We start from the raw sequence: 19,007 nt of genomic DNA on the forward strand, positions 1-19,007 counted from the left end.
GTTAAGCAGCACACTAATTTGCTATTTTAGTAACTTAGTAGCAAGGTAGGAGGCAGAATGGGTAGAGATTCCTCATCATCTTTGGATACAGGGATCAGGGTCAGGAAGAGTTGAGTTCCCATGAAGCCTCAGACATTAGCTGCATGACACTGGGCCTCAGTGTACTCAACTGAAAAGTAGAAATAATAATAGTAATATACCTATTACAGTTGCTATAAGGATCAGATGAGATTATTTGTAAAGTGCCTGGTGCTTAAAAAATGATATTTCCTCCTCTCCTACTGGCACACTGTATCATGGTTTTAATTTTGGGATATTTGATAGATTTTTCTAAAGTGAAAATTAGAGCGGGATGAAATCTTATTTTATACATAAGAAAATTGAAACCCTAAGAGCCTGAGACTTTTTTCCAAGATTACATAGAGTAGCAATACTATGGTCCCAATTATTGTTTGATGTGCTTTCTGTCTGGGGCTGAGATGACCATAGCCTGTACAATCATTGCTTGAGTAGAAAACATCTAAGAATTCATTTGTAATTCTCAAATGTTTGCTGACTTGCCAAAAATAAAAAGTCATTGGTAAGGTTCTTTTTACTATTTACTGCCTCTGGAAATGCCTTTTCATGGGAATTTTCATCTACAAAAGCACATAGCAAATAGAACAGACACAGTGAGATCAAGAAGAGTGTATTCAACAAGTCCAGGAATATACTAATTAAATTTGATATCCCCTTCCTCCCCAGTAAGCCACAGGAGTTTAGAAGTTGGGTCTCGATGCTTGAAAAATGTACAAACCTGTATTCTGTACAGGGTTAGATAATGATAATATAGCTCTTGTCAAATATATCTGATTGTTTTCTCATGTTTTCATTTTTTAAAGTCCCAGAGGTTTAGCAAGAATATGTAAATGATAGCAAAGGAAAAAGGTATATGTTATGGTCTGTGTAAATAACATCCCTTTGTTTTTTTGGACACTGAGAGAGAGGGCTGATGTAATAGCATGGCAATGTTGTTGGTGAAGTTTGAGCATTCATTTAATTTGTAGTATAGAAATTATACCATGACAATGTGCTGCCCAGTGCTAACTCACCTGGGGCAAACTTAAAGGGGGAAGAGTCTATAGTAGGTATTCCTGTAGCTTATCTGCATGCTGGTGTTATATGATTCTTTAGTTTGCTTTTAGGAAATCAGTAGTGGCATGATAATCATCCTCACAAATAGTGCCTGTGTGTGCTCTTTGGAACTTGAACTCATAGGGCAAAATTGATGTTAATAGGTTTTTACAATGTGCCAAACACTGCTAAACTAAAGCAGGGTGCCCGGGAGAAATATAGGGGACTTCCAGAAGGGTTTCAGTTTCTTGTAGAAACTGCCCCAAAAGAGTCCTGCATGTGGGATGTCCAGAGCAGATTGCTGGAAGAATGACTGAATAAAAAAAGATAAAAACTTCAGGATGCTGAAGACAAACCCAGAAGACGAAAATATCTCCAAACACCTACAAGCAAAAAGCCTTGAAGAAAAACAGTTGCTCACAAGATCAATTAGAATTCCTAGAAGAAATGATGCAGGAGTTAAAGTGAGTTAAAAATTATAATTGAAATGAGATTGATGGAGGAAAGAAAGGGGGGGGGCGGCTTTTGGGGAGAAATGAGAACTATGAAAGAGGCTTAGAAAAAGAATGGCTTTTCATAAGAAGTATGAAACCTTACCCAAGGAGTATGCTGAGAATTAAAATGGACTAAATGGAAGTTAATGATTCAGTGGGAAAATAAGAAATACTAAAATATTCAATAAGATTTTTTTTAAATAGAAGAGAATGTAAGGTATCATATCAGAAACAACTGGAGGGGGCAGCTGGGTAGCTCAGTGGATTGAGAGTCAAGCCTAGAGACTGGAGGTCCTAGGTTCAAGTCTGGCCTCAGACACTTCCTAGCTGTGTGACCCTGGGCAAGTCATTTGACCCCCATTGCCTAGCCCTTACCACTCTTCTGCCTTGGAGTCAATACATAGTATTGACTCCAAGACAGAAGGTAAGGGTTAAAGAAAACAACAACTGGAAAACAGGTCAGGAAAAGATAATATAAGAATGACTGGAGTCCTTGGAATCCATGACCAAAAAGAGAACATGGGTAAAGAAAACTTTCTTGATCTTCTAAAACCAAGAGGTAAAGTAAAAATAGAAAGAATCGGCTGATTACCTAAGAGAAACCCTAAAATTAAAAGTAGGAATGTAACAACCAAATCCATAACTTCTATTGCAAGCTCCCAGAGTTTTAAGTATTTAGGAACTAGTTGGGATCCTGCAAGATTTATTAGCAGGTATAGTACTTTTCAGGAAGAACATAAAATGTAAACCAAGAATAACTTGCCAGCAAAACTGTGATTCTAAGGGAGAAAAAAAAAGGACCCTTAATGAAATAAAGACTTTCAAAAAGCATTTTTGATGAAAGATTAGAACTAAGTAAAAACCTTGAAATGAAAACAATTGAGTAGAGAAATGTTAAAAAGGTAGATGATAGGAATGAATGCCTAATGGGAGAGGAGAGGATGATGACACAAACAACTTCTAGCAACTGATGTCAGCAGGGGTCAGAGTCAAAAAAGAAAAAGGTCCTGGGAGGTTTTTTGGGTTTTTTAAGTGTTCTGATCTTAAAAGGAGAGAGTGGAAAAACATGACACTAGAAAAGAAGAGCAATCTGGAATTATGTGCAGTTATATAATTGGGTATACACAGAAAAAGATTAACTTAAGTATAACATTCCTATTTTTCTTACCCTATTCCATCCTAATGAACAAGGTTTACATTTATTATTAAAATAAGATTCAGATGCAACTTCTAACTTCTGAAACCAGTAGAATGGACTAGATTTCTTATTTTTATAGCTAAAATTGTAGATGTTTTCCTTTTTTCTTCAGTTTTATAATTTATCAGAAAGGATTAACTGATGCATTTTGTATTATCCTCCCTATTAGCAATTTTGTTTTTTTCTGCATATCAAATAATAATGTTAATTATTATTATTATTAACTAATAAAATGTTAAATAAAACATGCCCGTATTGTTATTTCCCCATGTAATGATTCACTTTTTCCCCATGGGTTAAAAACTTTCAAAGCTTTTCAATATCCATTTTTCCCCTTGGATTATGTGCACCTGAGTATTTGCTGTAAAGTTCCTGGTATGTTGGGGTGTCCCTCTCACTTCTTAGAGAAACCTACCTTCACCTTCAAGGTAAGGGTGAACCCAAGCATGACTGCTTGAGAAAGCACTATACCTTGGTGTGTTCAAGCTATAATTGTTATTTTACCAGAGTGGTTTTGCTGTCTTCTCTACTACCCTTCCTTTCTTTATAGACATGAACACTTATGGGCATGACCTTGAGAGAGAAGCAAGCACATGCGCACGCACACGCATACACACATCCATCCATCCACTTCCGCAATACCACTCATTGTTGGGTCTGTTTCCCAAGGAGATCAGATAGAAAGGAAAAGAAACCTATGTTTTCCAAAACATTTATAGAATTCTTCTGGTAGTGGCAAAGAACTGGAAAGTGAAGGGATGCCCATCAGTTGGGGGATGATTGAATAAGTTGTGGCATATGATTGTAATGGACTACTACTGTGCTATAAGAAATTATGAGCAGGTTAATTTAAAAAAAAAAACATGGGAAGATGTGAAATGATGAAAAGTGAAATTAGAAGAAAAGAGTATTGTATATAGCTACAAAATTAATATTTGAAGAATAACTTGTGGCTGTCCACCTCTGGAGAAAGAACTAATAAAAAGAAACATGAAAGACAGTTTATAGATATGTATTTGTCAAGTGGTGCCTTCTCTAGTGGGGGGGAGGGGGGAGGGAGAGAGCTAAAAGGAATTTTAATGTAATCAACAAGTTAATTAAAAAAAATGAGGGAGGAATGGTGCAGGTACTTACATAAATCAGGTGGGAAAATCTGTAGAAGCAGGGAAGCTGGGAAAAAAATGTCACTTGACTCACTTTGAATTGATGCAGATTGAAGTGATCAATAACCAGAACATATAATAGCATTGTAAAACAAAACCAAAACAAAAGCACAGTTTTGAAAGGCTTAACTCCTGTCAATACAATGATCATGATTCTAGAGGACAAATGTTCCTTATCTTTTGATAGACTAGACTAGATGTACAGAGTGAAATACAGTTTTGAACATCACCAGTGTGGGAATGTTTTTGCTTAATTATGTCTGTAGCCAGGTTCCTGCTCTGATCTGGCTAATCTTCACCCACCCCCACTCCCCCACCCCTACCTCCCACCCCTATTTGAGGAAGGGAGCAAATGTTTACTGAAAAAAATTGTTTAAGGTCAACACTTAAAAAGCAGGGTGAAGTCAAGCCTCTGCCTTGAACACTCTCATCTATGTAAAGGGTCCTATCTCTCCCTGCCCCCAAACTACTTTGTGTTCATTTAGTCTTTATTCTATGTACCACATGTACCTGTTGCATCTTCCATTAGAATGTAAGCTCCTTGATAGCAAGGACTTTTATGAGTTTGTCTTGTATCTCCAGTGCTTGACACTTAGTGAATGCTTTTTTGACTGACTGATAAAAAAAAAAAAAAGCAGGGTGAACCAAATCCTTGAAAACATATGGAATCTTCCACAAAATCTTTCCCTATTTCATAATAATCTTGACTTTTCAATTTATTCTCTGAAACAAATAATCTCTTAGATGAAATACTTTAGAGGGTATAGTGTACAAAGTAGTTACAATTAGAAACTGTAAGTGAACTTTTTAATATGTTCTTTAAGGAGTAAATTCTAAATTCTTATTTTAGGAATCACTAACTTTGGCCTTTTTTGGTATATATATCAGGGATCTAGAATCCTATACTCTTTTTTTTTTTTTTTTTTTTTTTTTTTTACATTTTTTTTTTTTAAACCCTTAACTTCTGTGTATTGTCTCATAGGTGGAAGAGTGGTAAGGGTGGGCAATGGGGGTCAAGTGACTTGCCCAGGGTCACACAGCTGGGAAGTGGCTGAGGCTGGGTTTGAACCTAGGACCTCCTGTCTCTAGGCCTGACTCTCACTCCACTGAGCTACCCAGCTGCCCCCGAATCCTATCCTCTTTTAATGGATCCACTGAAGTCTAGATGTGGCAAATCTGCCACAGTCAACTGCATAAAGGATAGGAACTGAACTTGTTATTTTATGGATAAAAGGATCTTCCTTCCACTTCAGGCAAAACATTTTTTTGCAACTTTGTCTTAGAAAGTTCACTAGAACATTGAAAAGGGGTTAAGTGACTTGCCTAGGGTCACAAGACCTAATATGTGTCAAGAGGCAGGACTTAAAGTCTTGCAGGTCTCTGTGTGCAGTTCTATCCCCAGTCAACTCAATGTTTAATAAAAAAAGATCATTTATGGTAGTAAACCTATATTACAATAAAACCTGATACAGATTAATATTAGTTTATTAAATAACCATCTGTTTACATATCTGCTTACATATTTGTTAATATCATATCTCATAGATGAATTACTACTGTAATTAAATATAATCTACTCATTAGTGTGGTCAGTCAGCAAGCAAGCAGTATACCACCCCCCACAAAGTGATTAGAAATTTTAATTTTGGTACTTCATTTTTGTTTTTAAAATTCAAAAACTTGAAGTTTTGGTCATTCTGTTTAGAGTTTACTATTTATGAGACCAAGCCTGGTTTTGACTGAAAACCCTCCATCAAATGCTGCATTTAGAACTTCATCTAGGCAGGTTGCTGTGATAAAAGTCAAATCCTGGCGCACGTTGCTTGGAATCTCTTCAAGATCTTTTTCATTTCTCTGTGGAATGATGATCCGTTTCAGTCCGGCTCTATGTGCTGCTAAGACTTTGTCTTTAATTCCACCTACCTAATAACATAATGGAGAAAAGAAAGTTGTTGAGGAAGTAATAAAGTAAAATTTCCACATCAATGACACTTATGCCTGACCTTCAATGGAATTCAGATATTTTACAATATTTAGGTTATATACATTATACTCTATAAGAATGGCATGACTTGGTGTTAACTGAAGACACCATGAAGCGGAAAAAAAATCAATGGACAAAATTTAAAAAAAAAAAAACCTTATAAAGAATTGGTGCTAAATAAAGAGAAACTGATTTTGAGAGTTCTTACAAAATAGGGTTTCTGAAGTGGAAAACCCAGTCTTGAAGATTATTGCTTAAAGTTGCAGTATTTAAAATTACATAGCAATTAAAAGATTAGGTATAAGTTTATGGGATTTGGCAGCTATGACAGAATGTGATTTAAGTTTTACAGAATGCAGGGAACAGTTTGCAACAAACTAAAATTTAGTAAAAAGTTGTCAAAGTGACATTTAATTAATTTTAAAAGGTGCAAGTCACTTCAAATGGTTGTACACTGTTAAAAAAAAATACAGTTGACAGTTTGATTCACCAAATATTTTATTAAGCATCTACTACATGTTAGGCACTAAGGAAGACAAAAATAGTTCTTCCCTCTAAGCCCTCTTACATTCTGCACTTCAATATTTTTACACATAATGAAGTGTAATGTAAATAGAGGTCAATGCTGGCATTTTAAGTTAAGATATAAGAATAAATGTTTAGCCAAAATGCAAAACATCCAACAACTTAATTGAAAAACATTTTTTAAGCCCTTACCTTCCATCTTGGAGTCAATACTGTGTATTGGCTCCAAGGCAGAAGAGTGGTAAGAGTAGGCAATGGGGGTCGTGACTTGCTCAGCGTCACACAGGTGGGAAGTGTCTGAGGCCAGATTTAAACTAGGACCTCCTGTCTCTAGGCCTGGCTCTCAATCCACTGAGCTACCCCAGCTGCCCCCCCCCCCCAATTTAATTTTTAAAACAGTTGAAACCATCAAAAACATTAAAATATATTAAAAACTGAGTACTATTAATGAAGTACTGCATAGGTCTGGGTGATAACAGGTAAGGAAAGATATTGATAAGCTGGATAGTATCCTGAGGAGGGCAACCAGGATAGTCAAAGGGCCCCCAAATCATGTAGCATAAGACCAATAGATGTAGGGATGCTGAGCCTAGAAAGGAAAGGACTCTTAAGAGTATTTGAAGGTGTATCAGTAAAAATGATTTAAAAAAAAAAGGATTGTTTATTTTGCTTATACGTTGAGGTCAGAAAGAACAATAAAGCAGTGAAGCTACACCCCGAAAATTTAGGTGTAGGATAAAAAGGAAAAGCTATCCTTAAGTAAATTGGAATGTTTTGAGAGAGAGTAGGAAAGCTTAAAGCAAAAATCTGAATGGCATCTTGTCTAGAATGTTGTAGAAGGGATTCTTCTATCAGATACTAGTTGAACTAAATAGCCAACTCTGAAATTCTGTGAATGTTAGTGAATTAATTTTAAATTTCAAAGTTATGCATGTCAAAACAGGAAATGATCTTAAATTATCTTTACTTTAACATTTTTTTACAGTAACTTGTTCAGAGGTCATACAGGTGATAAATGAAAAGCTGAATTCCATGACATAGTATACCAAGCAAGATCAGAATCCCATACCTCTGCTCAAATTCTCTGCATTAGATTGTTTTAGCCTTTCCTATTTTTTTTCACTAGAGAATAAGACTTGTAGAATTTAGTGTTTTAATAATGATAATTTACAATCTCTAGTTGTATATAATAATGTATTTGATATGATTTTTCTAAATAGGTTTTTGGAAGGGTGAGGCCTGCATCAAAAATTGGCTTGAAAGTGAGGTATTTGGTCTGCATAAAAATATAACATAGTTTAAACAAGTTAGCGTCCCAGATGCTGCTATGTTAAAATGAAATATTTTAAAGATTCCTTTATGGGGAAGAAGTGATTAGGAAATAACAAAGAATAATTTACCCTTGGGGAGCCTCTACCTACAATATTGGTTTGGAGAAAAAACTTTTTATCATCACTACTACCTGTTCCTCTCCTAATCCTGGTGCCACAATCAGTAGGTGCCTGGGTAACCTTTCTTCCTGCTTTCTCATCCCCATATCTCCCACGATTCTATCTAGATTTATTCTCCTAATTTTCCTTCATCTTAGCTTTTTTCTTTCCTTAAATATCTGCATATATCTGTGACTATCTTTTTCAGTACCATGTATACCTTGTTTCATGTACTATTATGTGCTGGGCCAGGAGGGAAAAAAGGGAATACATACCCTTAGAGTACCCCCCCTCCCCTCAAAAATCATTCAGCATTATCTAGTTCTACCTAGAATCTACTACTACAACTTGATTCCAGCCGTAGTTACTTATGGGCCCTCAGGTCGTTCTCTTTTCTCAAGAAGACTCAGTCTTCTCTAATCCCTGTCCTTATAATTGAAACTTAAATGTGCTTATATCTTCACAAATTCCCTGGCCAGCCAGTTCATCAATGCCCAACTCCCATGACTGTAGTATCTAAACTCAGCCACATAAGTATAATTTTATCCTTGATTCATTTTAGAACCTCAGTGCCCTTAATTTACATGTTAGGAAGCCAAGGCCAAAGGAGACTAAATTACTTACCCAAGGACATGAAGTAATAAATATTGGCAAAAATTTGAATCTGGATCTCTTACTTCACAGCCAGCAATCTAATAGTTCCTGTCTTTTACTTTCAAGATTTAAAGACTAGAACCATCTATCCTATATATCTCTGCTTTCCTCCTAAATTTATTCTTTACTCTTACTTGTGACTTAAATTACAGCAGCACTTTTCCACCCCCCCCCTCCCCCCCATATTGACTCTGTAGTTAACCAATTCAAATGTATACTATCCAACTCTCAAATCTCTGGCTCCCTTTTATCACTGCTCTTCCATTGACAAACTCAACCGGATACCCACGTTTCCATTCCTACTTATATGCTGCTTGAATGGGGCTAAAGGAAATCACACTACAGACCTGCTGTTTAACTTCCACTGGGCTCTCACTTTTCTGGCATTACTTTTATTTTTCCTTACTTTAACATACTGTTCTGACACCTGACATGGTTTCAACCCTGGTCTTCTCAAACTTCCTACTTCTATTACTCCTCAGCAAAGGTCCTCCCCTCCTACTTAAGAAAACAAGCCACTTGGCATAAGCCCTCTTTTCTACCTCTCAGTCTCCTTGATCTCATTCTCACATGTCTCTTCTGTTATCTATCTCCCTCAGATATTCCCCCTCCCTATCACCTACAAGAACATGCCCAGTTCTTCCCCAACCAGTAAAAAGACTTTGTTTATCCCTCAATTATCTCCTCTCCTCCCTTTCACTTAGAAAAAGAAGCCTACCCCCCTTTCTTCCATCCCTACAACTTCACTTAGCTGGATCTGTTCTATGGTTACCAATATTATTTCTTAATCACTAAAACGTATGGTCTTGATTTTTCATCCTTCTCAACCCCTTTGTATTTATTTTTTGACAATGACCCAACTCCTTTCCTCCTAAATAGAAATGGTCTTTCTACCCTAGATTTTTGTCACTGCATTCTCTTGTTCATTCCTTCTGAGTCTTTTCTGCTAATTCATTTTCATTTCCAATTTCTTAACCATGAGAATCCAAAAAGGTGCTGTCCTATTCTTTCTCTAGTAAGTTGAAATATCATTTCTATGCAAATGATTTCTAGATCTACATATTTATCTAGTCTCCTAAGCTAAGACCTATATTACTAATTGCATTTAAGGCATAAACTAGACGTCTTCTGGTAAGCTTCTCGTTAAACTACTGCACAAAATGTTACTATTTCTCCCTCTCTTACCCTTACCCCATTCCTTACTCCATCCAGTGAAGGTTACACTAATCCACACCATATTCTTTATTCTGGTCAAGGGTACTGCCAATGTTTCAGTCACTCACATTCTTCAGTCATCATCCTGGACTCTTTATTTTTCCTACATTCTATGTAGCCAGGCAGTTGCCCAAGGTCACTTGCCTCTAGTCTCAACTTCTGACTAGCTTTTCAGTTGTTTTTTTTTTTCAATCCTAATCTCATCCTTTATCTTCCAGAAAGTTGCCAAATTGATATTCCTAAAACAAATCTAATTAGTCATGCTGTTCTCCTGCTTAAGAAACTCCAATGGTTCCCCAAAGCCTCTACAATAAAATACACGCTACTCTATTTGACTTTTAAAACCCTTCATAACCTAGCTCCAACCTGTCTTTCCAGGTTAATTTTATATTTTCCTCCCTCTCCCACTCTGTTCTGAGTCAAATTAACCTATCTACTGTTCTGTACACACATTCCAGGGACCACCCTCTGACAGAAACCAAATTTTGGTGCCCTAGTCCCTTCAAATTGTTGTTTTTCCTTTACACATTTTGTATTCCCTATTCTTTAGTCTCTACTTTGTGTAGATGTTTTTCCCTTGTAGAAAATAAGCTTCAGTGCTTCACTCACAATGTTTGTTGAATGAATAATATCAAAAAGATTCTAATGGAATGGCATAGACAAATCCACTATACCTAAGTTATTCCATGGGGAAATTGAGAAAGCCCTTAATTTGACTCAATGCAAATGGGTTTCTTGCTACTTACTGGAAGAACAAGACCTCTCAGTGTAATTTCTCCAGTCATGGCTACATCTGAACGCACCAGCCGCCCACTAAAAAGTGAGGCAAGGCAGGTTACTATAGTAACTCCAGCAGATGGTCCATCTTTTGTGACAGCTCCAGCTGGGAAGTGCAGATGGATGTCTGTGTTGTCAAGCAGATCAAAACTTCCAGAAGCTATTATTAAAGAGAAAAAAAATTTAAGTAGAAAATCAAACCCTGTATTTTTCTTGGTCTTCTACTTGGGGCTTTCCCTTCCCATTAGTCTTAAGATCATTTTAGCATATTGCTACCAAGTCCAAAAGCCCTTTGAAAATAGTTAACATTTTTATAAATAACATTGCTTTCTCAGTTTTCCAGCTATGCCATAATCCACAAATAAATCAAAAGATGGGGGACGAGAACTTAAACTTTGTATCCATTTTAGCAATCGAGTTTCTATACTAAAAATAGGTTAATCAACTCACAGATGTTTGTATTTTTCAAAAGTATTCATTGCTAATCATTGTATCATTACAGGAAGTAGAGATCTATCTTTACTAGTGGAGATTCAAGCTCAGTCATAAGTGACCTACTTGATGTCATGACAATAACATGTTGTACATTTAGTTTTGACCTTGGTGAAGAAATTCTGGGAAAAGACAATCTAAAGACAAACACTTCATCTGGAGAGTTAATGTTACAGACCAACACTGAATTAATACGACTTATTTAAGTGTTACATACCATTAGTCAGGTGATATTTCTTTGCATTACTGCGCAGCCAACTGATAGCAAGGTGTGCAGACTCCTTCATGACATCTCCCAGCTGGCCAGTCAATGTTAATTGACCTTCACCATCCATTCGACTTGCTTCCACAAACATGATCTCTCCACCTAATGGACTCCAGACTAACCCTATTGCCACTCCTGGCTGACTCAAACGCTCAGATACCTTAAAAAAACAAAGCATACCAGGTTGTACTTAACACCATTTCTAAAGGATTAAGATTAAGTGCCAACTTATTTTTAGGTGACTAACACGCAAACTATATGTCTTTTCAGGTAAAGCTTTATGCTTCTCCGCCCCCACCCCCCCAAATTTAACTACTAACATCTAAAAGGCTGCCCAGTACACCTCACACTTACTACTCACCTCTTGGCTGTCTACCAATGTAACTAACTTCTCTGTTGTCATTTGTCAAAGGCACACATTACCTTAAACTTTAAGAAACCAAATGTGAATAATTCTGGTTTTCCAGTGGAATTGTGCGTGGGGTTAGGGAGGTTTGGGGGAGAGGGAAAGAACATGAAATATGTAACTATGGGAAAATAATATTCAAAATAAAAATAAAAAAACCCCCCTATAAATCTACAATCCTAAAAAAAAAATTCTGGTTTTAAGGACTATGTAGGCCCAGAGGTATGCTAGCACCTGTCTTGGTTATCAAGGAGCAAACCAGTTGAGTTACTCAAGCTTCAAGGCCTCATTTATTTCATTTCTATGTACACTCGTTTTTCGAAAAGGAACAAACTCTATTATATACCAAAAGTATTTCAGAAGTGTTCCTCTTGGATCCTGTAGGGCCTAAGCTCAATGCAGTGTGAAGGAAGGGAAACTTGGGCATAGCAAATTCTTCTCTGTCCAGTATAAGCCTAGTTTCCTATTTACTGTCTGATTTACTTTTAGGTCTATTCTCTCTGCAGCTCAACTTTCCCATTTTCAAAAGTAGTGGCAGAGAAAAGCTAATTAATAGCACCATAGATTTCATCATCAAAAAAGAGATTTCCTTGATAAGATTTTGTACTTTTTTTAAACTTGAAAACATTATAGACCCCAATTAGTAAATCTTCCTCCTCTTTTGAGGGGGAGGAAACCAGACAGAGCCAGTTATGAAAAGTAGCTGAAAGCTTCAAAGTGAGCCCAGGACACACTTCTTGTACCTGTAAAACTTAGGGTGGTAGTCTAGATTATATTGACTTCCTTTTAGCTCCAAGTATCTGACTAGTATAAATAGCTCTATTCTACAGAATGTTCATTAACCTACTCTATAAGCTAAAAGATGTAAGAAAGGCTGGGAAAATAGAACTCCAAATGAAAGGATAGTACATGTTCCCCTAACATGTAATGAGTCATTTTTCCCCCTCATAATAAGCTAAATAGGAACATGGAAGAAAAAAAATCGGAATATACAATTAATCTGGAATTCACTTGTCACAATTACACAGGATAGCACTGAAGAGCTGCACCTTTACTATATATATATAGTATAATTCAGGACATTGTGATCTTTTAGAGGAACCTAACATAACAGCACTTAGATTTTGCTTCCTGCATTGAAGATATCAAAAGGACAAGTGTCAAGTCTTGTTTTTTGCTCTCATTGGCAGTTCTCTACTAATGTTAATCATTTTACACAAAATAATCTGTATCTAATGAAGCACGTGATTTCATTGGTTAAGGAATTCTAGGGAAGCAAATTCCCTCTATTAGTGCACATCAACACCAGCTCTGCAATTTAGAGCCTCAGAGAAGCCTCGTGCCATGGGCCCTGCTGAGAAGTTACACGATTTCTCCAGGGTCACAAAGCCAGAATAGTTAAATGCAGATGCAATACTTGAACCTATATTTTCCTCACAGATCAGGAAGAGGCATCTCAATGCTGCCATATATTATTTAATATTATTTCCTGATAACTGACATAATCCATCTATTTAAAAGAAAATTTATACTTCACCATCAGTTTATAATAAGCTATATACAAAAGTTTCCATAGCTGGTTAAGAATCTTTCATATTGACAGATCTAGAATGTTTTTATTTGGACATTTTGTCATCAGCAGATTCATTTTATGACCACTCCTTTCTCTTCCATTTTGGAAACCACATAATGGCATTCCTATCACTACATTTTGTTTTTAAAGTGCACAATAATTTATATTGTAGCTTAGGGTAAGATCTTTCACAGCCATGGTAGGTCTCTGAGGATGAAAATTTACTGAACATCCAAGCAATATGGTGTTTCAGGATTATTTGAGCAAACAGCCCTTAAGATAAGCCATTATTTTGAAATTTTTGATAAGCAGTTTACTTTTTCTAAACATTTTATAGATAGCTTTATGGAATAAAAAGCAGCAGAGTAGTCACTCATCAAATATTTGTAGGAGAAAGACATGACTTCTAGGTCCTTGCTCTGTCACTAACTAGGATATATGACCAATCACCGGATTTTCATCCAATCACACTAACAAGTTTCTCCCAAGGCTGTCCCATGCCCTTTTCTCTTTTTCCTTTATAGAGTTTCATTTGGAGATATCAATTCTCATGGTTTCATCTCAATGCAGACGATTCATCTCCTTTTCTAGGTCTAACCTCTCTCCTGAATTCCAGGCTTGCATTTCTAGCTGCCTTTCCTAAATTTCAAACTGGAACTGCCTTTTAGACATCTTAAACTGGAAAATCCAGGGCCTCCTTAAGTTCAGCATATCCAAAACAATTTGTTAATTCATCCTTTCTCAAAACTCCTCTTCCTAATTTCACTATTACTTCTGAATGTACCATTTTTATCCTCCCAGAAACTTAGATTCCCAACCTAGTGTTATCATCAACTCTACACACTCCCTCATTCCCTCATATCCAATCAATAGTCAAATCCCTGTCTTTTGTACCTTTATAATAGCTCTCAAATATGTCCCCTTCTCTTCTCTAACACTGCCACTCCTCTGATGTAGCCCTTTATCACCTCCCACCTAAACTATCTGACATATATCCTGCTGCTCAGTTCTCCCTGACCTGAACTTCTCCTCACTTCAATCCAGCTTCTACTCAATGGTTAGACTACATTATATAAATGTTGTTTTCAGCAACCTACATCATTCCCCTATTCGATAAACTCCACTGGCTATCGCCTCTAGGATCAAATGTACAATTTTCCTTTTTTACCCTTCAAAGCCCTTCATAACCTAGTCCCATCCTACCTTTCACACATCACTCTCCTCCCTGTTACATGGATGTAGTAACAATGGCCTCTGCTGTTCTGTACATAGTGTTCCATCTCCCAAATCCAATCATTTTTACTAGATGACTCCCATATTGCCTCGCCTCCACCTCTGGCTTCCTTTAAGTTCAGCTACAGCCTTATTCTGCAAGAAGCTTTTCCTAGTCATCCTTAATCTTAATGCCTTCCCTCAGATACTGTCCTCAATCTAGCTTGAACATGTATATCTTGTTTGTACATAGTTTTTGTACGCTATCTCACCCATTAGCCTATGAGCTCCTCAAAGGGAAGGGATCTTTGGCCTATCTTTGTATCTCCAGGACTTAGCACAGTGCCTGGCTCGCAGGTGTTTGAAGACTCCAACTTTCTGGGTTTCAGTTTCCACATCTGCTAAGGATGAGAGTTAGACTATGTTATTTTGACCGTTCCTTTCAGCTTAACATTCTATGGCTTGCGGAAAATGCTTATAGGGAAAGTACTCAAGAATAAGTTTTTTCAAGCATAGAGTTTAAGAAACTTCATGTGTAAAAAATGTGTTTGCCAGATTTCATACCATTCTCATTTACTAAGCAGCTCTTGGATTTCCTAGGAGATTGCTGCTGGGTAAGATGTAAGAGTTACTATGCATATGTGTGTGTTTACATGTATATGTAATACGTATGACTGTTACAACCTGGCACAGAAACATACACGCACACTAACAACACTTAAAAAAAACCCCAACCCTTTACTTTCTGTCTTAGAAGCCATATTAAGTATCGGTTCCAAGGCAGAAGAGTGGTAAGGGCTAGGCAATGGGGGTTAAGTGACTTGCTGAGAGACAAGCTGGAACTCTGAGCCCAGGACCTCCTATTTCCAGCTCTGGCTCTCTATGTCCTGAGCCACCTTGCTGCCTCAGATGCTTTTCTTTTAAAATGGAAAGAATTTATTGGTTTGTCTTTAACTTCACTTAACAGTATTTGGCACAGTGCAGGTGCTTGATAATGCTTATTTGAATTAATATTTACTTCTCAAATTCAGACTGGTCTTTTATGAAGCCTCATTCACAAATTTTATTTTTTATTGCTGCCTTTTTCTAAGGCTACCCTGATATTTGTTACTGTCTACTTCAGAGCTACAACAAGGAGCAAGATTTTGGCCATGTTTCATAATACAGATAATGCACTGAGATCTTTTTATTTTTTAAATAGAGACTCAAATGGCACTGCTAAGACAATACAATGTTTGTGGCCAATCTATGTACACAACATCAATATTTAAATCACGGTTACACAGCTGAATGCAAGATTATGAAATACTGAAATAATATAAACAGCCTCACAAATGATCAGTTTTTTGGCCACAGAAGCAGGAAGGCACCATTTGGTGTTCCAGTGATGGGTGCTGGACCAATCTATTATTATCATTTATAAATATATATTGGATTGGATCCTTAATTAGGTCTCTTTAGAAAATGTTTAAATGGGCAATTATGGACAATGTGTACAATCTAACAGATGATAAACATAAACTATACATTTAGACCAATTCCATGCTGTTAGCATTACTTTGGATGGGTGAAAGGTTCTAATCTGAGTAAGATGAGGGATGTATGTGGTTTTTTTAAACTATCATTACACACACACACACACACACACACACACACCCCCGATATAGAATGTTCTAAGGCTTACAAAGTACTCTTCACAGAACAATTCTGAGGTATCCCTATTTTGCAAATGAAAAAACTGATCAGAGCAAAGGATTTATTAGGGAGGATTACAGAATTTAGAACCAGAAGGACCTTATAAATAATCTTGATCAATTCTGCTTTTTATAGATAAAGAAACTTGAGCTCTAAAGAAGTTAAATAAGTTGCACAAAGTTAGATAAGCAGTGGCCCAGGTCAGAGGCTGTGAGTGCTCTTTTCAGGGATAGCCATTAACAATCACACACATAACTGGCAGGCATCAGAGTCTGGGCCAGAACAAACACCTAGTGAAAAGGTCCACTGTGTTTGTCTTTATTTTAGATGCCATGACTAGGGGTCCCTTCATATGGTTTGTTCTCTTCATCTGTTTTTCTAATAGCTTCCTTTGGTTTCACTGAAAGTTAAATGGAATGGATCCATCCTATTCAGTTTTCAGAATGTCATTAGCTATATAGTGGTTTGATCCCTTGACTTTTCTAAGAAAGACTCTAAATGAACCAAATGATTATCCTTAAAAATCGTCTTCATTTCCCCCTTCTTTTGCTATTTGACATATAGCCAAGGGCAGGTTTCTTCATTTGCTTTTTCAACTGCATTGTAATCTCTACAAGGATAATTCTCCTTTTAGATGACTAAACCAGCATTCCTCCCAAAGTTCTAAAATAGAAGAATGCATCTAGAGAATGACTTCCCATGAAATACATGACAAATGGGAAATTTTCTTCAGGTTAATCTACTGTTGAAGCTTTATTAATACCAAAATTATCATAAAAAGGTTGCCATTGGTTACCAACATAAAAGGAACCCTACTATATTTCTCACATAACAAATTAGTTATATTAAGACTACAGACAGGAGGAATTGCTTTGATCTTTCCTTAAAAGAGAAACCAGTAAAGTTGTAAGGGAGAGCTAATGCTTGATCTCTAACTAAATCAGGCTGAAATTTAAGAAGACCTTCTAGCACCAAGATGTGTCAACTGATGCTACAGTACATTTAAAAAAAATCATAAAGCAAACAGTGGGATGAAAATGTTTATTTCAAGGTAAAATTATAATTTTTTGTGTCATTTGTCCTGATCCCTCCAGGGTTAACTAAGACTCCTTGTTTGCAAATTAGAGCATAGCATTTATAGTGTATGTATGTATGTATGTATGTATGTATGTATGTATGTATGTATGTGTATATATGGGGGGTGGTAAGGTTCAGGGGTTTGCTGATGTCTCAGTATGGATCTGGATGATTTTTAAAATCTGAATGGAATCAAGAAATGCAAGCAGAAATATAATACTGATGTTGGAGTAGCCTGAAATCCTGTGGTCATAAAACTGGATAGTATATCAGATGCTTTTGGCTACTATGATTGATTTTCTGAGACAGAAAATTGAGGAAATTTATTTTGGAAAAATAGAGATATTTATTTGTTGTTTTAGGCATCTTCTCAAACTGCCAACTACAGTAAGACTTTTTCAAAGTCAGAGCTAACTAACTGTTCTTATTTGGAGTTATCTTTGTGTTGAATGTTGTATTTGGCACTCCTTCTTAAGGTTAGGGTTAGAACCCATCTGACCTTGATCATTTGGGAAATTCAACCTGGCAATAAGGAGGAGGGAGGATGTCTAGCTCACTTATACACTGGGCACCTTTAAATGTATACTCTTTTAGCTAGATATAATGGCTCAGTGAAGCTAGTTGTTATAAATTTCTCTTTGTGGAGTCTTAGAGAAGGTAGATTACTGGCATAGGAAATAAATAGTAACTGAAATTATATAGCTCTTTAAGATTTTCAAAGTGCTTTATCTTAATCTTATCTCATTTGAACATTGATTGAATGAGGTACCTATGGTTATTATCCCTGTTGTATAGTTGAAGAAACTAAGGCTGAGATAGCAAGTAATTTGCCCTAACAAGTGCCAGAGGTGGAATTTGTACTCAGGGTATCTATCTATGTTCTGCATATGCAGTAGGAATTTAGTACACATCTGATCACATTTTTTAGAAAGCACTAAAAATGATATTTTGCCCACCTGGCATTTTCTTCCTAGACCTATTATGAAGGCAGGGAAACATGGGTTAATATTTCAGTTCACAACCACAGCTTATATTTTTTGCCATGCTTTTCTTACAACACCTTTGTGAAGTAAGTATAGTAGATAGTATAAGAAGTATTATCCTCTTCATAAAGACAGGGCATTTTGAGAAGCATAGAGCAGCGAAGGGCTAATGCCAATTATTAAGGATAAGTCGACCTAGATAGTTTGGAGGAAACCCCAGAATGTGACTTCTTCTGCAAGCGTGGGGAAAATCAAAGGTTTTTTTCCCTAGAGACTTAAGCTATTGAACTCAAAAAGAAAATCTGGAAAGGGTAACAAGGTTGTGTGGCATATTATCAAATTCCTCTCCAGATTCATGTGAGTATAAAAGGGCTGATTTGCACACAGAACAAAAACTCCCCAAGCAAAGGGAAAAGGAATTCCTTCATTGAGCATTAAATATTCAGAGCTGTTAAACTACTTAAAAAATTTCTAATCTATTCCCTTTGGGCCTTTTCTTTGTCACAGCTCCAAAACTTCCAGGACTGCCTTCAAATATAGTACCAGTAAAAAAGTTTAGAGAAAGTTGAAAGTGCATGCCCACCATGTGATCAGAGATGGGAGCTGGAAGCCATCTCTGAAGTCATCTAGTCCAATCCCTTCATTAAACTAGTGAAATGACTGACAGCCTGAGGTTCCAGGAAGGACAATAGCAAAGCTGGGATTCAAACTCCAGACCTCTAAATCCAAATCCAGAAGTCTTTCCTTTCTA

General features: G+C 36.6%; 1 protein-coding gene across 2 annotated transcripts in view; it reads right to left on the reverse strand.

The window, feature by feature from the left end:
• Positions 1-5,435: 5,435 nt before the first annotated feature.
• The window catches only part of LONP2 (lon peptidase 2, peroxisomal), a 147,676-nt gene continuing 134,104 nt past the window's right edge, over positions 5,436-19,007 (reverse strand). For both annotated transcript variants that reach the window (XM_044664171.1, XM_044664170.1), the window contains 3 exons: positions 11,263-11,470; positions 10,523-10,713; positions 5,436-5,891 (listed from right to left, as the gene is read on the reverse strand). In XM_044664171.1, coding sequence (XP_044520106.1) covers positions 5,670-5,891; positions 10,523-10,713; positions 11,263-11,470 — 621 coding nt within the window. In that variant the 3' untranslated portion in view covers positions 5,436-5,669. The remainder of the gene's footprint in view (positions 5,892-10,522; positions 10,714-11,262; positions 11,471-19,007) is intronic.

This window comes from Gracilinanus agilis, chromosome 2 (genome assembly GCF_016433145.1).
Source record: "Gracilinanus agilis isolate LMUSP501 chromosome 2, AgileGrace, whole genome shotgun sequence".
In the NCBI taxonomy this organism is placed as follows: Eukaryota; Metazoa; Chordata; class Mammalia; order Didelphimorphia; family Didelphidae; genus Gracilinanus; species Gracilinanus agilis.